Source organism: Urocampus carinirostris, chromosome 2 (genome assembly GCF_059441175.1).
Source record: "Urocampus carinirostris isolate Australia breed hairy pipefish chromosome 2, RoL_Ucar_1.0, whole genome shotgun sequence".
Taxonomy (NCBI): domain Eukaryota; kingdom Metazoa; phylum Chordata; class Actinopteri; order Syngnathiformes; family Syngnathidae; genus Urocampus; species Urocampus carinirostris.
In genome coordinates this window covers 51939981-51962579 of record NC_142350.1, presented here as the reverse complement: position 1 = coordinate 51962579, position 22599 = coordinate 51939981, and the positions used below count along the sequence as shown (strand labels likewise).

Sequence of the window (22599 nt, the reverse complement as noted above, 5' to 3'; positions counted from 1 at the left end):
GGGACTGCTCATGAGGTAATCCCCTTCCATGGGGACCAGGCTGCAATGGTAATGGCAATGTTGCGATTGCATTATACTAGAATTAGTTTGTCTATAGCAGAAAATCACTTCAAATGGTGGGTCATGGAACAGATAAATCGTGAGAATTGGGAGGAATACTGTATCCTATCAATCTTCAGTAGCAATTGGACTATTCGTATGTGTATGCACATGTAATGAGAAAAGCTTAACATAACTGAAGTACTGGCAATAATCTTATGCGTCTGCTTCTTACTAGCCCTTTTCGTACATGTTATGTAACATTACTGTATTTTTGTTTTTGTTGTTTTTATTCTATAATGGTCGAAATGTTAACGTTATCAGTTTGATCTCTCTAAATGACATCCCACTACTAACATGCTAACTCTTTTTTTAATCTATCAAATTGAGCTTTAAGGAGACAGTGTGTAATATTTGACCACTAGATTTTGCTGCATTATATAGTACAACAGAAAAACGAGTGCTAATAAGCACAAGAACATAACTACAGTAACTCAAAGTAAGCCTTTTTCTTGCCCAGCCTTTTGTGAAAAAAAGAAAAGAATGAAAAGAGGGGAAAAGAAAACAAACAGGAAAAGCAGATGAAGCAAAATGGAGGATCTCATCTCATTAGCTACACCGCTTATCCTCAGTAGGGTCGCTTGGGTGCTGGAGCCCATCCCAGCAATCATCGGGCAGGGGACACCCTGAACTGGTTGCCAGCCAATCGCAGGGCACACAGGGACAGACAACTCACTCGCTCATTCACACCTAGGGACAATTTGGACCGGGCAATTCACCTGAAATGCATGTTTTTGGAATGTGGGAGGAAACCGGAGTGCCGGGAGGAAACCCATGCAAGCACGGGGAGAACATACAAACTCCACACAAACTCTGGATCTAGATATGAACCCACGCACGAGGTTCCCAAGATATGAACTGTGCCGCACATGCGCTAACCACTGCACCGCCGTGCTGCCCTAAAATGAAGGATAAAAGACAAAATAAATAAACAAAATAAAAAGAAAGACAAAATTAAAAAAGTACAAAACGGAAAACAGAAAATATATTTTTTTAAAAAGGCAAAGAATGAAGAAAAGGAAAAACTGGTTTTGGGGAGACCCGTAGCAACAAGATGTCTGACAATCATGTCAGCTCCCTTTAGGTAACCCTTCTTAAAGTCAAACAAATTCAAATTTCTCAACCTACAACTATTAATTAAATGCAAATTCATATGACAGTCCATTTATTTTTCCTCATTTAAATCAAAATAACGTTCTACGTGTTATTTTTTTTTACCACCAGGAGGCACTAAAAAATAAACACAGTCACTTTAAATAGCGCATGAGCTTTTCTTTTTGCTTTAGATTTTTTTTTGACACAAAAACAGAATGCCTTCCATTAGTTGTCTTTATTGAGAAGAACACATAAAATCTCCCCGGATCGACCTGATACGCTAACACATTCAACCGTGCATCCTCTTCTACACGTACACACTCTCACATAAACACACACTCACATACACTCTCTCATACAATCCCTTTCCAGTGCGCGCTCTCCACGCGTGCAGTCGCGGGAAGTGACGTCCCGGCGGTGTTGCGGTAAAGATGTGCTCGGGCCGCTACGGTTAGGCCGTCTTCCCCACGTGATTTGTGTTTCTTTTACAGGTGGTGGAGTAAGGGAAGGGGATTGGGGTCCCTCTTGCCTTCAAACGCCAAAAGAAAGAGTCCTTATCCGCTCCGAGTGGCAGTTTGGGGCCTCGTGGCCACGCGTCTTCCTCCGACCCATTTGTTGCTTTGCCAGAGCGTCTTTTTGAGAGTCTTAGATGGTGCTTCTGGGAGTGCCGTTTAGCGCCACCGCTTTGGTGAATACCGGCGAGCCCATGGGCAATGTCGCTAGGGGGCGTTGCACCGACACGCCCACTTCAAACACTTCGTGGATGGCCTTGCGGAAACAGTGGAAGTTGTAGTCGATCAAACCTGACAACGGTGGGGAAAAAAAAAAAAAAAGAAATTATTTTCCCTCATTAACCTTTGAAAGGGATAAGGACCTATTTTTTTTCAATTAGGCACAAAAAAGGTAGTGTTGCTCCCCACCAGTGTTCCCTCTAAACTGCGCGCCGTGCGCAATTGCGCACAAGAAAATCTAGCCAGCGCATAAAAATGAGGGCTCAAAATTACTAATTAAGAAGCGACTTTAAGTCAAAGTTACAGTGCATGAAGGTAAAAATACACGGGTTCCCCTGACGTTGTGTCCTAAATGCGGTATTTTGAAGTCAATGTCGAACGAAGTTGAAAAGTAAAGTCAGTAGATTTTGGCGAGAACCGGCTTCTTCGGCTCGGCTCACTAAAAGGAACCGGCTCTTTCGGGTCCTAAGCGGCTCTTCAGGTTGTTTTTGCTTCTTTAATCCCAACATGACCAAATATTGTGTAAAAATATGCACAAAAAGACTTAAAGGAATGGGGGAATAGAACAAAAAAGAAAAAAATACCAAAATGAAAAAGTAGTGAAAAGCTGAGAAAAAAAAAACAAAGAGAAAAAAAGGAAAAATTTTGAAAAAAGCCAGAAAAAAAGAAAAGAAAGAAACGTAGGAAAAAAAGTAAATAGAGAAAAAAAAGAAAAAAGTAACAGCTCGGAAAAAATAAACAAAATGACATTTTTTTAAAGGATTTTTTAAAAAAGTAGAAAAACACACAGAAAAAAGAAGAAAAAGTTTGTGTTGCATTCAAATAATTTCCAATTATATCAAGTGAATCTTGTTGCCAACATTGTACTTCCACTAAAAAATGTGATTAAGTACAGTTCTGTATCTTACAACCGACTAAATAAGTCCCCAAAAATGTTAATATTATGCAACATAATATGTCAGGAAATAAAAAGAAATGGATATCTTGTGAAAGAATTGTAAGAGCAAACGACGTTTGTAGGCCGTACAACCTTTGCAATAGTACATGAGTCAATTCATTCAAAAGAGAAAAATAATTTTGCATTGCCGGAAACTCAGCAAAATGTAACTTGATGTCAAGTTTTGGACATGTTTGATAATTAATTATCTTGCCACATTTGGGATTATGGTTGCTCACTGTTGTTTTAAGCGTTGCTCACAGACTTTGTGTGAATGTGATCCGTGGAAAATTAGAGGGAACATTACTCCCCACAATCATGCAGATATATTCCATAATATTCCCACGCCATAGATCAAGAAATTCTTAATGTTGACAGTTTGACCTGATATCCCCTAGAGCTGTGAAGTCTCCAGATGACAACACAGACTCAGAACAATGGCGGATCAGTTAAACGGACGGCGATTTTAGTAATCGGCAAATGCATAGCTTTCGTTTTAGCTTGGAGATTTGGACATTTGCTTACCCTGGCGCAGGGGGACTTCTGTTTTTTTCAGAGTTGCGTACTTTGATCATCAAAATGTGCGTAGGGTAAGTTTACCTGCCGTCATGTACAGCGTGCGTTCCTTTTAGGTATGTGATTGTGACTTTTCCGTGTGTTTTTCGCCGCGTGTCTTGCAATTAATATCGTACAGAAAGTTCCCCAGTTAGCATGCAGGCTCACGAAGGCTTCCAACTTAGCCCCGTTAGGTGGCCAGCCTGCCATGCTGATTTATTTTCCCCCCGACTGGGTTCTTGTTTGTTGTTGTTGTCAACTCCCGGTTATCCTGGCTGCTTACTGCATGTTTTTGGTCAGCCAGCCTCATGTTTTTTGTCGCCGATCGTTCCTGGTTCGCCCTCTATAGTTTAAGGCAAGACTGCAGTCATCATTTGGTGTATTTATGGCTGAGTTCATGTTTGTTGCCATAGTCATTTTTGTTGTTGGCTGCCGGTTATCCTGGCTGCTTACTAATTGCTTTTAGTCTGCCAGTGTCCCCGATTCTGCTGATCGACACCGGTTTGCCATTTTGAACAGTTGGCTAGCCTTCCGTGTCCTGGCTGGTTTAGCCCCTGTTAGCTCTGTTATTTTTGCCAGTTCACCCAATTTTGGCTGCTTACCATTTGTTGTACCATTGTTGCACCCACCTGTGACACAACACCAAGGCATTCTCTACATAAAATACAATTTTTTTTCTGAAAACACTCAAAATCTTTCTGACTAACATGTAAATCAATATACTGACTGGCTTGCTAAGGAGCTAGTGTTCTTTACATGACGTCACAGCTCAAGAAATCAAAGACGAGACAGACAGTCACCAAAATGCATTATCTTGAAAAATAATTGGAAGATACCAATGACATACTTATAAAAACATGTACTATTTTCTCACATTTTGTATGTTTTAGAATATGGGTATCCCTTTCAAACCTAGCAAACATATGATTCACCCTGGTCAATCCAGGAAGGGGGATTACCTTTGAGACATTTTTGTGATTAAGGGCTATATAAATAAATGTGACTTGACTTGACATATGCATGCACATCAATTCACATCAAATAAAAGATTAAGTCTCATTTTTCCATATAAAAGGATATATTCGTTATACTTGTATTAAGAATGAACAAATACTGATACCAAGTGCCAATATCATCTTATTTCCAGGCATTTTAAGAGCACCTGAGTAGCCCGCAGACAAATTCTAAAAATATCTTACTCGTGATGAGTAATTGAGAATGTCTAGAATTGTTTTATTTTTAACTGTCATGAAACCTATTGATATAATCCGTGTATTTAAATACACTATCAATTCTACAAAATTGGCCTATGATTAATATATATATATATATATATCCCTTGGGGCCCTTATTCGAGGCATATGTTGTAGTGGTTGACTATGCTCATTTTAAACCCACTTCAAATAATTACAACCCTGTAATTACATAATAGTAACAAAAGTAGGAATGCATTTGAAACTGGTGGCCTTTGTACTAATTAATCACTAACAAGAAAGTAGTTCTTTGATTCAAAAGGGTAGGCAACCCCCGTTTCAATGCATCAGTATTTGCCATGTTAACCTACACCAGCATCTGCTGACCTCTAGTGGCCGTTTTACCATCGGATAATGGAAATTGGGATCAATTCTTGGTAATTTAGTACAACGTTAAGGAAGAAGTGTTGCAATTTAATTAACATATTTAAATGTTAATATCTTTTCGAGGGTGTATTAATGACAATAAGCATCAGCATGAAAAAACGTGGTATTGAATATTTGCCATTTTGATAACATACACGTGTATGCCGTTAAACCAATTGATTATGTTTTCACTTAATACTGATTTGCATATATTAATTGGACAGTACATTTCAAATTTCAAACTAATTGGTATTTTGCTATTTGGTTAACTCCAGAGTTTGATTATAACATTCAGAATCCAATACTCCCTTTTTAAAAAGATACAAATTTACAAAGAATATCAAGAATGAAATATTTGGTGGCTATCGATTTTGACAATTTGCCTCTCAACGCATTGAAATCATGTTTGATTCACTTTAATATTATTTTAAATTATTGTTTGAAATTAGTTCTCACAAATTTCAGAATTAACTCTGGCCTTCAAACTAAAAAATCAAATTTCAAAAACACACACTGTTCTAAAATATATTTTGATTTGATCCGTGTTTACCAACAGATTTTATACTTTAAACAAAGCTGTAACAATGTCATTTGAATTAATTTCTAAGAAAAACGAGTTCACAATAGTTTGACCAGCAAAGTTTGGGCCAAATTTTACCTTTTCGCTCAAAGCTCTCTTCTCTGAGGATGCATACGAGCGCCAAGAACTTGGTGACCTCCTTCAGGTAGAGCACAGTGGTGTTGTTGAGCTTGATGATTGCCATTGACTCCTTGTCGTACGCACTGCCGCTGCCGTCCTCCCTCAGGCTGGAAAAAGCAAAAGTAGTCAATAAGATTAGGGATGCGTCAAACTTAAGAAAGAATGATGTTTTGATGACATCACATCTGAGGTGAGGCGAGCCGTGCAAAACTGGCTTTAACTCTGGGGCGTTCCCATGCACGACACCAAAGCTCATTTTTCATTGTAGTCATGAGAGGGAAGGAGGTGAAGTTCAAAACTGGAGCGCTGCCAAGTTTTTACCAAACATGACATTTTCTAAAACGTTGGTGCGTCCTTCTGCTTCCATGTTTGCCACTACCCCAACTTGTGCTAATGTTTGCATTCTAACACAACAGAGTTAACTTACTACAACTGAGCAGTTTTGATTAGTAGAACATACTTTGTGTGTGGCTTTCAAGCCATATGCAAGGAAAGTTTAATTTACTATTATTTTTATACAAAATATGCAATTATGACTCATTTGTTGTATTAGACTCTACAAAGTAGGTTTAAACGTATTTACTCAAAGTGTGTATTTCTAATCAGTTTGATGTTCCTTTTGGCGTCTCTTAGTTTTCCTGTCTTTGTTTAAAGGTGTTGGTACTTTTCCATTGGGGTTGTCTTTGGTTTTTGTCTCAACATACCAGTACTTTTCCAAGTCTTGTGACATTTGATAAAACACAGAGGCAGACGGGGGGTGACCGAGATTGAGTAAGAGAGTATAGAAAGAGCTCATCTCCCCAGTTGCAACTGGTTTAAAAACTCAAGTATTTGCCTGGTGCATATCCTATCGTTAGCCAATGTTTCTAGCTCTCCCACAAGTCAATGTATTTTTTAGACCCCACAGACTCAGCATCTACTGAAACATCAACACCAGTTCCATCCTCCTCCAGTTTTTTTGCCACTTATCACAATACAGATGCTCCCCTACTTACGAACATTTGACTTACGCAAAATGGTAGAAACGAACATTTTTTCGGGATTTCGAAAAATATTGCTGTAAGTTAGATTTTGCATTGTGTGCACCTTTTTCCAAGTAGAGGACATTACTGTAGTGCTTCTTTTCGCCGCTCCCGGCGAACTGTGAGAGGTAGCCCAGCAAGAAATTTGGATTCTACTTCCTAGTTCGTGTGTAAACATACATGCGTGTACTGTATCTCTAGCGCACTAAGAATTTCAGCATTTTTATTGTTTAATATCTCATGCGTCCATTCACTATGGTTGGTGTAAAGTGTAAAGAGGCCAGGCGTTTCTTTTGAAACGAAAGTGAAATAAGAAAGCCTGATACGGTTGAGAAAAGGTTTGGATCACTTTTTTTCGGCCACTTTTTACCACGAAGGAGGACCTCCTGAATCGCATCTCCCAAAAGTTGAACCTCACTTTATTTATCTTTATAGAGCATATTATTTTATGAAATGTTTATTTTTTTAGTACAAAACAATACAGGTTACTTATACAAGCCTTAAACATATAAAAATATAGCAATGAAGCAGCTTAAGAACAAATCCAACTTATGAACGATCGTCCGGAACCTTTATGTTCTATAAGGCATCGTCTGTACTGTCTATGTGCATACACTGAAAAGACAGAAAATACGTACTATACCTGAAAAAATGGATTGTTTTGCTTTTGCCTGTTACACTTTGTTGTCTGACAACATTTCGAAAAACATTTTCCTGGATTTTTCTTTATAAAGCACTCAAATGCCCATTTTGTTTAATGACAATTTAAGTATTTAACTACAGCCGCTAGTAATCATTTAAAATTGTGCTTTTTAAGCAAGTCAGTGCCAAATAAATGTTTTTAATGAAATTATTTTTTTTTCTCTTAACTCATTTCGGTGTCGCCGTTTTGGTATTTTCTGCCAATCGTTACATATTTTCGGTTTGAAGTTTTGGCCCCAGATTTTTCTTTTGGTTGATCCCAAGTTGAAAATATATTTTTGTTATATGACAAAAGTAGACGTGAAATACTGGTAAGACAGTTATAAAAAATTTGCAACCCATAAATGCAAAACAACCAAATATTAGAAGGTTTTTTTCCACGACCCATTTTGTCCGATCACAAAAAGATTGCATTTAAAATGGGGTCCGCAGACAGTTTCTATCAACCCTTATCTTATTGACAGTCTGGAATAGTGTGTACTTCGAACCAAGCAAACTACTCAAACATAAAATGGATCTTTTTTTTTTTGCTTACCCATAGATGCAAGAAACGTCGATGACCACGTCGATCATGTCACAGCACAGCTCGTACGACTGCATGTCCACTGGCGAGCTATCGGTGGCAATGTATATCTTGCTCACCACGTCAAACAGAAAGGCTTTCTCGATCCCTGAATTCTGCAGAGGAATCGAGCGCAGGAATGCAAGGAAGTTGTCGAAAGACAGGAGGTGACATCCCATAAAGGTAACTCACAGAAATGAAAATGTTGAGTAGATTCTCCAGCGTAGGCAGTTGCGGGATGAGCTTCTGCACTACTTTGCTGAAGGCCTCGAAGATTGAGTGGTCGTAGATGCTCGTCAAGTAAAAGCTTGGACGAACAAAAAAAAAAAATCAATATTAATGGGAACGGAAGAGAGAAACTAGATCACAATGAATGGTTCCTCAAAATAAACAGCAGGTGGATGAGAAGACGAAGATGACATTGTGACATAGGCAATTTAGAGAAAGTTGCTCCCAAAGAAGCATACTTAAAAATTAACTTCAGCAGCTGTTAGCATGGGGGTGCTCTTCTCTTCCCATTAGAATGTACAAGTGGAATGTCACAGCGACTGCATGTGCCATCTACAAAGCTTAAGGGACCAGCTAGTCACGGGACGCAGGTGATAGATCACGTTACTTTGAGCTGGAATGCTATTTGAGCGAGTATGCTGGCCGGCGCTTAAATGGAAAGCTGCTTGTGCATATTTACGAGTTAGTTTTTTCCGTTATTGCTGGATTTATCCTTCTTTATGAACTTCTTCAGTGCTGTTGACAGCTATTGGGGCTGGGCAATATAGCCAAGAAATTAAAAAGAATTTCATCCTTCAATCGTAATGAACACAATTTCAATCAATTTTGAACTAAAGCAAAAAAAATAAAAAAGGATGCGTTAAGAATGCCCAACAGAGCTCAAAAAGCTTTTGTGCTTTATTTTCCATTACGCCTGTCTGCTTTTATCTTACTTTCATCAGGCCTGATCAGGTGCAGAACAACCCCTCCCCCCAAAGAAGAGAAAAACAAAGTTTATTGGAGTGCGTCTATGAAATGCAGTCATTTTGCCACCATCATCTGGCTTAAAGTCATGATTGCAGCCATAAGTTTTCAAATGCCACACCCCAAACTTTAAAGGGATAGTGTGTGATATTTAGTGGCTCCTAGTGGTACAAAAGACATTGATTCAATAAAATAAAAAATAAAAACCATTGATTTGAATACTAAGCAAAAAAATACATGAACTATCATACCATTGTTAATATTTTACAAAAAAAAAATGATAGGTCAATAATTTTAAATTTCTTTTACATAGTGGAATCCATACAGAGAGGTCGCCGCCATGTTTGTCTGGCGTCTTGCAAATGTAAACCAGTGCCACAGAGAAAGGGTAGCAGCATTATGCAACAGTGCCATCTAGTCGTCAGATAATACACATTGGGGCTTCGTAATTAAATTCTCATAAAACAAAAAAAAGAACATTTTTATTTTATCTGGGTAGGCAGAAGGCAAAAAAATATTCCATAGGGCCACCAGATTGAGCATAAGGGCTCTTTGAACTCAGTTGGGCATTGCTAACACATACAGTACTCAATAGAGAAAAAAACGAATCTACTTTCAACTTCAAGGACACCTCAGACTACGCACCCCACCATTTGGATCAACAACTAGTAATATGCCAGGCAGTAATTTTAATAGTTTTATATAATACCTTTTAAACAAGTAAGAGCCAAATACATGTTTTTATCATCATCATTTATCATTTATTATAAGTATCATTATTATCATCATCATCTTTCTGAGGAAACATTGAGAAGGTTGGTCATGGAGTTTGGAAGAGTGTGTGATAGGCGTAAGTCACGTGTGAATGTTGGGAAGAGTAAGGTGACGAAGTGTTCACGTGATGGAGTGGGCATGGCGTTAGAAATAAGGTTACATGGAAAGGTGCTGGAGGAAGTTTAAAGCTTTAGGTACTTGGGTTGTGATGTGGCTGAAGTTGGTGGAATGGAGTGTGAGGCATTGCAGAGAGTGACTCAAGGAAGCAAGGTTTTGGGTGCTCTGAGGATAGTGATGAGCAACTAGAGTATGAGTATGGATGTTAAGAGGGGACCTGTATGACAGTGTGATTGTGCCGACTGTTGTATGGTGCAGAGGTTTGGAGCCTGAATGCAGATTTGAGAAGGAAATTAAATATTTTTGAGATGTAGTGTTTGAGGAGTATGTTAGGAGTGACAAGATTGGATAGATTGAGAAATGAAACTGTGAGCGAAAGAACTGGAGTAGTCGTGGAACTGAGAAAGCGTGTGGATAAGAGTGCTCAGTTGGTTTGGACACAGAGAAGATGGACGATGAGCGAATGTTGAAGAGGATCTACAGAGCAGAAGTAAATGGAAGGAGACCAAGAGGAAGGCCGCGATTGACGTGGATCGATGGTGTTATGAGTGCACTGGAGGAAAGAGGTGTACCCCCATAACCAAACCATGGTGTGCATGTTTCATACCTAAGATGAAGCTTTTCGAGGCTAGCGTCAGCCAGGTCGTCGTTAGCCCTCTGATGGATGTCCCGCTGTGTCTCAATTTTGTGGTCGTCTGAGAGGCCGTCAACTTTGTGGATGAACACTTCGAAATTGATCTCCGGATTGACCCGATACGCCCGAGAAACAGTAAGGTGGAGTCGCCCCAAGGCTTCTACATAGTCGTCCTGAAAACAAATACCGAAATCAAATGCATTCCTTAACTTAAGATTCGGGACATTGCCATCATAATGTATTGTTTTTGTTTTGTTTTGTCAGGAAGAAAACGTCTCTAGCTCCAAAAGTCTGTTACCAAGATGCAGAGTGCTTCACCTGAGCATCGATGACAAAAATAAGAGCTCCGGTGCCCCTGAAAATCATCTCGTAGTCGAAGGTGGGGTCAAAAAAGTCCACCTGGCCCGGGAAATCCCAAATCTGGAAGTTGACAAAAGAGCTGCTGGAGATGTCATCCTTATAGATCTTGTTGGTGCTTTCCAGGAACAACGTTTCGTTGGGCGACATTTTGTGAAACACAACCTTAAAAAAATAAATAAACCAGAATAGACAACATTTAGAAGTCATTGTTCATTTTTTACAAATTATTTTGAAATATTTATCTTGAAAAAGAGAACCTGTTCATCCAGATCAAAACTTAACCAGAGACTAATAATTCTTATAAAATAATATAATTATTATTTGCATGTAAATAATTCAACACTAGAAGTCGTTGTAGATTAGAATGGAGCTTAAGTGTGTGCATTTAAATAAGAGGCAATATAGAAGCCTGAAAATCACAACTTATCAATAAAAATAGTGACTAGTAGTATGCTATTGCATGCAGCCAAGTAGCTAATGTGAGTGGCAAGAGGAGGAAACAGTGGTATAATAATTGATGGTTGGTAAATCATCCAAAAGGTGTTTTTATTAAGGTATGCCTATTGTCATTGATACATTAATATATCGGTATTAATAATAAAAGGTTTATTTACATGCAATAATTAAACACAGGAGCTTGTTGTAGCTTGCAATAGAGATGACAGGGGAGCATTTGAAAATGTAGCTTGAGGGATACCATTTGGAAAAAACAATAGCAGCTAGTGCCAAGCCATAACTTGCAACAGAGTCTCGAACTTGAATGGCAAGAGGATAAAACTGGAAACAAAGTGAAATGTAAACTGTACAAAACCTTTATATTAAAAGGTATTTTTAATAAATATCAGGATTATAAATACTTTGTTTGTATTTATAGTTTGTTTTTATTGATCTCAGTTTTATATTCTGTGTACAGCACCCATTGGTGTCCTAAAAGGTTCTTCGAAATGTATTATTGTATCCTATATACCTGCATGTTTAAGCCTAAATTACTTTTTAGATCCATGTTTTATTTAAAAAGTTGATTTTTCATAAAGGTCAGAAAAATAAACGAGTTTACCATACATGGTATTATCCTTTTGTTTGAATAACTATGATCACTGTATTGCCCTCATTTTAGTTTGAAATCCTATTGTACGCCGTAAAGAACGTGTATATTATTTGACCACTAGATGTCACTCTATTGTGTCGTGCAACAGAAAAGCAGGTGCTAAAAAAGCGCAACGAAGAGCACAAACTACGGAATCGTGAAGTCATCAAAAAGCACACTCCTTCCTTCCAATTTTTTTCCAGCCTTCTGCTAGTTTTTTGGCACCCGTAGCAGCAAGATTGCAGAAAATCACCGAATGTATTTGTGTGGGATGCTTACTTCTGTATAACATGCACCCCTTACTTTTGATTAGATATCGATATAGCTTTTTGTTTTACGTTTTCCTCAGCTGGGTCGTGTCAGTGAAAGCATCGGATTCTAACCACTGAATCATCAGTGGTATGGATGACATATGAAAATGACAAAAAATATTATATTCATCTAGTCTCTTATACGCATCGTGAGTTACAAGTTTTTTTGTCATTGTAACATCCATTCATCATCTTATCCCCAGTAGGACCACGGGGGCGCTAGAGCCCATCCCAATGGTACACAGGGACAGGCAACTCACTCGCTCATTCACACCTAGGGACAGTTATCTAGACATGCATGTTTTGGAATGTGAGGAAACCGGAGCGCCTAGAGGAAACCCACACAAGCACGGGAAGAACATGCAAAATAAGCACAGGAAGGCCGGTAGTTGATTTTGATCCCATGACCTCAGAGCTGTGCCGCAGATGCGCTAAACACTCATCCGCCGTGCCGCCCCGTCATTGTAACATGTGAAATGCAGAACAAAATTAACATTCTTCTCTGGTACCATAACTAAAGATAGTGTGATAATGAGACAAAACCCAATGCCTTTTTTATGAGCCATCTTGGTGGACCAGTGATTAGAGTTAGGAGCTTTCACCCCCGGGACCCGGGTTAAATCCCGTTGCATAAAACCTCAAGTTTACCCTGCGCCCAAAGTTTCAGCTCTTTTTTGGGAGAAAAAAATGTGTGATATACATGAATGAATACAGTATGCCAGCTCTCTGTGGTCGTGATTAAAGTTATGCAAAATAAATGCAGCTCCTCCACCTACAAATACTTTTAGAAAAGCCATGTTTAAATTATTTAATGGGTTTTTGCTAGTTAGTTAAAGCAATTGTTTTATTATTTTGTTATGAATTCAGTTTTTACAACTAGGTTATAAATAAAACACACTGCCCCTTTAAAATAGCTTTAAGATCCTTTGACTGCGATACAAAAAAGTAAGCCTGTTATGCTTTGCTCAGGCAAGCGTAAACAACTGTTCGATAGCTTTTAAAAGTCACATGATGTTATGTCCACATCATCAGGGAGATGCATTGAAAGCTTCTGTCCTACTAGTTAATGATCAACAACTCTCTCCAACTAACAGTAGCTAGCTTATCATTTGAGTTAGCAACAAGCTAGCAGTACTGTAGTTTCTTTCACACCTCACGTGATATTTGTAGCTACATGCTAGCCGCTAGCTCACCTTCTGTATCGATGACTTGCCACTTCTTCTCAGCCCCATGAGCAAGATTCTCGGCTTGCTGTCGGACAGCGGCGGGCTGTCCTCGATGTCCGCTTCTTCTTCTCCGTAGCCGAAGTCTTTGGGGAAGGAGTCGGCCACTCCGTAGCTGCCCGCCAGCTGCTCCACCTCGTACTCGATCGACATTTTGGGCCGGCCACAAGCGACGAGGGTCGCTTTATCCCCTCCGGGTTGTATCCCCCACAGCCCCCTTCGTCCCGGATAAGCTTTACTCTTCAGCCGTGTTTGGAGTTACGGGATTTGCCTTGAGTGTAGCCGCAAAAAGGAGCGACTACCGGGCGGTCAGCGCTCCATTGGACCGGGGGGAAGAACTCACGCGTTACCTTAAAGATATATTTTCCTCCCGCCTTTTCTGGTTCTGATTGGATGAGCGGCATCCAATCCTAAATTCCGAACGGCCCAAGCGAAATGCAATTGGTCAGGACCACTTGTCAGTCTAGAGAGTGTCAGAAGCTGTCACCTGACTTGTTTCGTGACCTGTCAACAAAGTCCCTAAAACAGGGATTCCACCCAGATTTTTGTTAGGTTTCTACATTAGAATATATTTATCATGTCATCACAATGAACAAAGGAGTTTTATTGTATAATAAATCGAAAAAAATCTCCAAAATAGTTAACAATGTTGATAGGCACCGACAGGTGGCGACAACACAGTTGAGACGTTCATCTCATCTCATCTCATCTCATCAGCCGTACCGCTTATCCTCATTAGGGTCGCGGGGGGGCTGGAGCCCATCCCAGCCATCTCCGGGCAGTGGGCAGGGGACACCCTGAACTGGTTGCCAGCCAATCGCAGGGCACACAGGGACAGACAACTCATTCGCTCATTCACACCTAGGGACAATTTGGACCGGCCAATTCACCTGAAATGTATGGTTTTTTTGGAATGTGGGAGGAAACCGGAGTGCCCGGAGGAAACCCACGCAAGCACGGGGAGAACATACAAACTCCGCACAGGAAGTCTGGAGCTGGATTTGAACCCACGACAGGTTCCCATGACATGAACTGTGCCGCACAAGCGCTAACCACTGCGCCGCCGTGCTGCCCTGAGACGTTCATGTACTCTCAAAATGTCGGGGATGACCAAAGCAAAAAGCAAACCGTAAATTAATCTCATGATAAGGATTCTACCAGAATTGTTGAGATTTAAGCACTTCTAAAATCTACATTGTTCCATCACCCAGGAAAAAGAACAATTACTTATATGTTAATCAAAATAATCTCCAACATTGTTAACAGCACTGATAGGAAACTCTGGACTCTTGTGGACTTTCAAAAATTGCGAAATTACCATGATAACATTGACAACTTAATCGATAAGGTTTTTGCCAGGCCTTTTGTCATTTTACTTTTTTGGAAAAAAGTATTTATTAATTCATCACTATGAATGCAGGACAATTATCCATCAATTATTTGCAGCGCTTACCCTCAGTAGGGTCGCAGGAGCCCATCACAGCTATCCTCGGGCAGTGGGCAGGGGACACCCGGAACTGGTTGCCAGCCAGTCGCAGGGCACACAGAAACAGACAACTCACTCATTCACACTTAGGGACAATTTGGACCGGCTAATTAACGTGACATGCATGTTTTGGGGAATGTGGGAGGAAACTGGTGTGCCCGGAGGAAACTCACGGAGGCACGGAGAGAACATGCAAGCTCCTCACAGGGAAGGCAGTGGTAACTGGACTTGAACCCTGAACTTCCACATCGTGGGGCTAACCACCCATCCGCTGTGCCACCCTCAGAACAATACATTTAATGTAAATCAAAACCATTCCCACAATAGGCATCGACAGGTGGCGACCACTGAAGCTCAAGAGTGCCGTAATTCAGTTAATAAAACATTATGTATCGTTATTTTGATGTTGAGTTATTGTTTTTGTTCTGTTCTTTTATTTTGATGTTCGAATAAAGTTTTAATTCATTCATTCATTCAATCAATAAAACGAAAGTTCAAGTAATGAAAACAGCCTTAAAACAAAAATTCAAAAATCAAGACCGCCATTAAACAAACAGTAGGCGACAACACAATTGAGAAGTTCTCACAGACCCTTGGAATGAACGGGAATTACCTCAACAAGGAAAACTTAATTAACTTGTATTGTAAAATGTACGACAATGGGGTTATCGGCCCGGTATTGCAGTACCTCCGGGAACGGTGCATTCGCAATGATCGCAGCAAGGCTTTAAGGCTAGGACCTTAGCTTGGCCTTTTGGCTGAGAGTAAAAGTCCCGGCTCCTAGGCTTTGTAGCGTATTATGAACTGACCGATAACGGATAATGGATAATGAATAACGAAGATAGAACAATAACCCTTAAAAACCCCAAACCCCAACTTTAAATTGTTATTTAATGAATGTGCACATATGGAACACGTACAGTATTTGTATATAAAACGAAAAAAATTAAGTGTTGCTAGAGACCGACGGATGGCGATCACGCATTTAAAATGTTCTACCAATCTTTGTCATTTTCATGTTTTAAGAATATTGTATTTAATATTCATTGCTGTGAACGCCACACAATTGTTTTTAAATCGAAGTAATCTTCAATGCAGTTTACAGAATTGATATGGTTGACGTTCATGGAATCTTAAAAATATCGGGAATTACGACAGCCCTTAAAGCACTATTGTCAAACAGGCGGCCGCGGGCCAAATCAGGCCCGCTAAGGGATTGAATCCGGCCCGCGAGACAAGACTCAGAGAAGCGCAGGAGAAAAACAAGCTGCAGGTTGAAATATGTCAACTTGATGTTGCCAAAGCCAGGTGCCTCTCATAAAGACACTGTACTTTCTCTCTTTCTATCTATCTCTCTCTCTCTCTCTCTCTCTTCCACCCCTTTTCTCCCACTCTGTCTCTTTCCCTCTCTGTCTCTATTTTTCTCTTCCTTTGTTGCTTTTTGTCTCTTTCTCTCTCTGTGTCTTTTAACCTCTTTTGCTTTAACTTCATTTTTTCCTTTTCTCTCTTTTCTCTTTCTTCGTACCCTTCGTGCTTTCTTTTCTCTTTTCTCTCCTTCTGTCTTTCTATTTCTCTTTGGATTTATTTATTCCTCTCCCTTTCTCTTCCCGCTCTCTCACAACTTTTTATCTTCTGTTTCTCACGCTCTCTCGCTCTCTCTTTTTCTTTCTTTGTCCCACCCTCTCTCCTTTTCTCCCCCTCTTTCTCTTATTTCTTTATCTCTCTTTTTCTTTCTCTTTAATCTACTAGTCCGGCCCCCGACAGAATGTTTGTTCTATCGTGTGGCCCCCGAGTTAAAATGAGTTTGACACCCCTGCCTTAGAGACTCCTTGTGATTAAGGGAGATACAATAAACATGACTTGAAAAAATAACTTCACAATAAGAACTCTGCCAGGCGTTTTGCCATTGACCTTCTTAAAAATATCTCTTTTTTTGATCACCGCGATCAGGAATTAATATATTTTATTAAAAACTAAACGATCCTAAAATTAGTTGAAAGTGTTGATATGCACCGATAGGTGGCGACAACATGATTGAGACGTTCATGGACTCGCAGAAATATCGGGAATTACCATGACAACAAGGAAAACAAAAATTAAATTCAAAATAGAATTTTTGGGTTTGAACAAATTTATTGACACTAATAACAGAAAACAATCTTGACAATCTCAACAGCAATCAAGCACATTCACAATATTATATTTCAATATGACGTTTTTAACAGCAAATACAATGTGAGCTTTGAACAACCCTTCTCGAAAATCTTAATAGCGATCAAGCGTATTCACAATTTCGTTATATAACATCTTTGTTAGTGTCAATAGATCCGTCCAGGCAGTTTATTAGGATGCAAGTTTTAGACGCAAATACATAGTTTTGATTTTATTTGAAGCATTTTTAAATAATCAAAAGAACAAACGCCGTCAGTATGTTGCACTTTGTATAAAGTTGAGTCGCATGACGAAAGTGCAACGTTTGCACTTTGATTTGAACCAAACCGTGTAAATCAACATTTGTGACGTCAACACTGCGAAGCACACTTCTTGACACAGAAAACGGAGGTTAGATTATTTTCACTACATTTTTAATATCAATATAACACTAAATGATCCATAAAACGAACGAAAAGATGAAATTGCTAGAAACGAAATTAATTTGAAAGAAAAGAAATCTACTTCCGGTCCCAGTCGGAGGTTGTAGCGGGCGAGAGTGATCGAAAGCGTAACCAAGTAGGAGGACGCGCAAAACAAAAGAACACTGTAACTGATAAAACTTCGACAGTTTGTGTCAACATGTCGCATTATAAGGTAAGTTTATGTGTTTGCTAAAACGGACGAATATTTTTTATTTGCACGAATATTTGTGTCGAGCGTTCTAATGTTGTAATTAATTAAGAGTCTGTTGCGCACCTGCAAGAGCTCATGTATCAAATATGGATTTGGAATGATTTTGACTTTAAAATCCATTTTATTCGGCGTGTTTTTGTTCGAAATATATTTTTGTTTCATTTTTGACATTCATTAATTGTATTATTACATCTTTTTACCCACTCGACAGGCCCCAGACCACAAGAGAGAGCAGTTTCGGAGATACTTGGAGAAAGCTGGTGTTGTAGACAGTCTGACCAGTGGTAAAACCTACGATTATTATTAATGAATTGTATATATGTATACAATTGTGTTTTAAAGTTAGCCGCCAGAAACAATCAACCCTCCATCAAGTGACTACAACACAGTCTTACAAAATAATAATACTGTGATACAGATAAATAAAAGAACTTTAATGCAATTCAAAAAATAAAAAATAGCATCAATTCTGGATTCGTTTCAAATCAACTTAATTGTGCAAGCCTTTTATTCTCTTTATGTTGTTGATTGTGGCAACAACTAAATATTCAATCTCAAAATATTGGAATATCACTAAAAATTAAATTACCAGGCTAAGCTTATTCATGGATAAATTAATTGTATTTACCTTTCGGTTTCATGTGCCTTGAGCTGGTACAGTGGCGTGGAGGGTGGATGCACAGGTGGAGGATTAGCGATGTGACGGTAACATTGTGACAGTACCAATGTAACAATCCATGGGCCTTATTCGGATTTTAATATCTCAAGATTTGTTTCTCTGTGTTTTGTTTTCCTTTTAGCATAACTGTTAAAAAAAAAACACTGGATTAAAAAAAAATCTTCACTTTCGGGAGGTCGAATTCTTGAAAAGTATAAAACTCATGAAATTGTTTGGATATTCGATTGATTTATCAAATAACCGGATAAACAAACTTTAAAATCCTGTTTTAAAAAATTGTTTTCATTTAACATTGTATAAAACTATATAATATTTGGTTACTGGTTTGGCCAAGAAAAAATATTAAAAAAAAAAAAAATCAGGGGTAAAGGAATTTAATTGGTATAAATGAAATTAATGAGGTGTGGCCAAAACCCAAGACCCCAAATAACTATTTTGTAAACAGAAATGTCAAACAAAAATTGGTCGTATTTTTATACGATAATTGGTCAAGAATTGTAAAAATAGTAATAATAAAAATTCTAAATTTTTGGTCAGATCAATATTATACATTTTACCATTGTGTTGTCATTTATAGGAAAGCCTTTGTACTTTTTATACAATTTACATGGAAATGTGACTAAATAAAAAATAATTTTATATCTTTTTTCTTCCCTGGGCTTTTAACATAGTAGCGAGTCATTTTGACCGCAAGACATCGGGAGGCTTAGAAAAAAAATTATACAATTTATTAATTAGCCCTCCTGTTGTCCTCGTTTTCTGTATACATTGATTAGGCCTCTAATGTATGCAGCTTAATTAAATTGTGGGTATATATATATATATATATATATATATATATTATATTATATTATATTATATAATTAGTCAGTCATGTGAAAAAGACATCTTCAATTTGTATGTGCTGTTTAAATTGTATTTCTGGAATGTTTACAATGCAAACAATAATTATTAAATGGAGTTGTCTTTTTTTTCTTGACAGCTACGATTAAAAAAAACTTATTTATACTATATTTCAAATGAAAATGTGTTTTTTTTACATGTCGCCGTTTAAAAGTCATGAGGGTAATAGTGATTAAAATGAATATTTTAACACGTATATTTGTACTGTTTTTCAGTTTTAGTGGCGCTATATGAACAACCGGAGAAGCCGACCAACGCTTTGGAGTATCTTTACTTGTGAGCTAAAACAAGAATACCATAAATACCAGACCACAGAGCAGGGTTGGGTAGGGTTACTTTAACTTGATTACTTTCAATTACTTTTGGATTACTCCAATACCAAATATGCTAATAAAAGACAAAAGAAACTAAATATGAATGAAATTATGACTCACAACACGTGGAAAGCTTTCTCTCCTGGCTTTGATCTCCGGCAAAACTAACAAATTGCAACAGAAACAAAATGTAAATAAATCCAAACAACTTGCCAACATTATTTTTGCCGTTCCATGTATTCCGTTACTCCACAAGCCTGCACAAAATTTAGTAATTTTATTCATATTTAGTTTCTTTTGTCTTTTATTAGCATATTTGGTATTGGAGTAATCCAAAAGTAATTGAAAGTAATCAAGTTAAAGTAACCCTACCCAACCCTGCCACAGAGTGTACCTGATTAAAACCTGCATTCACGTATTTAAGGAAGAAACTCAACTTTGTTGTTGTACAAGCCTCAGGCTTAAATGGCCATAAAAATGAACTCATGTCCATTTTTTTCATTTTTAAAAAATCAGCAAAGAAATGCCTAGTACAGTAAAGTAACACATTGTGCCAAAATTAAGACACCCGTTTGCACACTGTTTTGTAGCAGTCAATCTTAATCAACTAGCGCAGCAGTAAATATTAAATTTGCATTAAGTATAGTCAGCTAATTGAATATTTTAGTTAGGCAGGTTTAGTTTGGTATGCCATGAATTCTGGACTATAAGCCACAACTTTTTTCCCAAGCTTTTTACCCCGTGGCTCATGCAATGATGTGGCTGATGTATGCATTTTTTTTTAACGTGCGCCCGAGCAGTAAAGATAAATGTGAGACAAGTGAAATATGTGTCGAGGAAGACGCGAGTTTAATGTAACTCTGCGCTTGTGCATGAATAAAATTACCATGAAAGGACCCTAATCATGGAAAAGGTGTCAATTGAAAGGGGAGCACTAACTACCATATCAGGAGTTAATTTTAGAGTCTGTTTATTTGGAAACGCAAATAATTTTTGTGAAACGAACAGTTTACAAAAAGCAATGTCCAACGAAGCAGAAATGATTACGGGGCATTTCTATTCATCTGTCGAAATCGTGTGTTTTGGGGTAAACTGTGACGTCATATTGGTTCGATAACGGTCAGGCAGATAAATATCTTGTACCCTTTCTTAGTAACTAGTGTCGGCATGTGTTTTTATTTAGTAGTAGAAATACCTGGTCTCCTATCACTTTGTCATGTGTGCAAGGAATGGGAGAGCTTAAGATCAGTTGCATGGCTCGGCTTGTGTACTGGTTGTTGTGATCGTTTGTATTCCTGAATTTTAGTCTGTATTGAATGTTTAGTTTTGTTTTGAGAATGTTTTTGTCCCACTTCTGTGTGTATGTTAGTGCTAATTTAATTAATATTGTTTGCTGTGCTCGTTGATTAAGACAAAGCACGCAAACAAGTTCCTTAATCGCGGCACAATACGGGACTTTTCTGTACTCGACATTTCCCCGATGATTCTGCCAAGATCACCATTTTATTCCATAGGGACAGGGAGAATCAATAATTAGATGACAAGGCATTTGTCCCCCGAAGCAAGTCCGTTGTTCCCGCCATTTATCTGCGCTTAATTTTTTTTTTACTTTGAAATTCAGAGCACTTGGCTGAAATCACATTGCATTATCACCTGCTGTAGGCCATTGTGATGCTTTTTTTAAACAAACAGTTGGATTCCCCTTCTGCACCAACTCCAAACCAGCTTCTAGACGCCAGTTTACGAATCGGATGTCGCCGCCGACAACAGCAGCCAAGCTATAAAGTAGCTTATAGTCTGGAATCTGCTAGGGTTGAGCTCTTTGTCGGAAATCAAAACCATGTTGTAGTACAATGGCTTTAACCCGAACCTGTCCAGATTTGTCAAGCAACACCTGGGCACACCCGGCTTGACTGATGCTGACACTGAGGCCTTACAGCTAGAAGTTGTGGACCTCAGGCAAAGATGTGCCCGGCTGGAGGAGGAGAACATGGAGCTAAAAGCCAGAGTGAGTGACTACAGATTTTCAGGAAATGTATTTCTATTTTAATTAAATTTTCTTGCTTAGAACATTCCAAGTTTTTATACGTTCCAGGAATTCCAATGTACTTTATTTTTTTCACTACAGTTCCTTAATTTTTTTTAATGTACCTCAACAGCTACAACGTCACGAACCACCTGAAGAGGTCCCTATTGTGGAGTAGTCTCCAGCCTGACTCCAAGAGGGTTTGAGTGCCTTTATGACCTCAAAACTAGAATTTATATCATGATACTATACCAGGGACATTCACTTAAAACTTCACTCTCGGGTGATTGTAAATTATGGTAATTTAATTTTTGTATGTATAACATACTTGCACAGTTTTATGGTGAGACTTGTATATTTTTGTGTGTTTTAAATAGACACAAAGTCAGGGGTCCAATTTAGTCACTTTTTAGGAGATAATATCAACAATTAAACACATTTTCCTGAGCTACATTGTGGTTTATTTGTTCTGGAAAATGGTGACATAATAAAATTCATGCCAGGTAAATAGCTTCACCAGCTTTCATTGATAAAAAATACGGTATAATATTATTTTTAGTTTACCTGTTAATGAGAAAATGGCTAAATTGTACTATTCTCAGCTCAGGGATGCTGCTGGAAATGTGAATTTCCCTTAGATAGATACTTTATTCATCCCCTATCTATCTATCTGGAAGGGTTTTAAATACACTTGATTTTTATTTACATACTGAAATATTTGCACAGAACTGTAGGAATCGGCTGTCACTCAAATTAGAATTTATAACACCACCTACAAGGCTAAAATAAACAAAGTTGGATGTAACAACAGATACATCTATTTTCTCAATTTGAGAAGTAAAAG

At 38.3% G+C, this 22599-nt stretch overlaps 2 protein-coding genes across 2 annotated transcripts; one reads left to right on the top strand and one right to left on the bottom strand.

Annotated features, from left to right (window-relative positions):
• Positions 1–1414: 1414 nt before the first annotated feature.
• On the bottom strand, positions 1415–13860 carry rragca (Ras-related GTP binding Ca). Its single transcript, XM_088327051.1, has 7 exons — positions 13471–13860; positions 10838–11041; positions 10493–10692; positions 8215–8329; positions 7996–8138; positions 5695–5843; positions 1415–1997 (listed from the first exon to the last, which is right to left on the bottom strand). The coding sequence occupies exons 1-7, from the start codon at positions 13651–13653 to the stop codon at positions 1840–1842; spliced, it is 1152 nt and encodes a 383-aa protein (XP_088183177.1). The 5' UTR covers positions 13654–13860; the 3' UTR covers positions 1415–1839.
• A 3648-nt stretch (positions 13861–17508) lies between these two features.
• Positions 17509–22202, top strand: mycbp (MYC binding protein). The gene is made up of 5 exons (XM_088327050.1): positions 17509–17794; positions 18045–18117; positions 19631–19679; positions 21608–21737; positions 21889–22202. Exons 1-5 carry the CDS (start codon positions 17780–17782, stop codon positions 21931–21933), a joined length of 312 nt encoding a protein of 103 aa, XP_088183176.1. The 5' UTR covers positions 17509–17779; the 3' UTR covers positions 21934–22202.
• The last annotated feature ends 397 nt before the right edge of the window (positions 22203–22599 follow it).

What these genes read in the sequence shown, in the direction of transcription:
- rragca (XM_088327051.1), bottom strand. Translation starts at nt 13,653, where the DNA reads ATGTCGATCGAGTACGAGGTGGAGCAGCTGGCGGGCAGCTACGGAGTG. An exon ending in CTCGAAAAGCTTCATCTTAG is followed by an intron (nt 8,330 to 10,492) that starts GTATGAAACATG and finishes TGTTCGTCCAAG; the next exon opens with CTTTTACTTGACGAGCATCT. An exon ending in GACGTTTCTTGCATCTATGG is followed by an intron (nt 5,844 to 7,995) that starts GTAAGCAAAAAA and finishes TGCTTTTTCCAG; the next exon opens with CCTGAGGGAGGACGGCAGCG.
- mycbp (XM_088327050.1), top strand. An exon ending in AAGCCGACCAACGCTTTGGA is followed by an intron (nt 19,680 to 21,607) that starts GTATCTTTACTT and finishes GAACCTGTCCAG; the next exon opens with ATTTGTCAAGCAACACCTGG. An exon ending in ACATGGAGCTAAAAGCCAGA is followed by an intron (nt 21,738 to 21,888) that starts GTGAGTGACTAC and finishes GTACCTCAACAG; the next exon opens with CTACAACGTCACGAACCACC.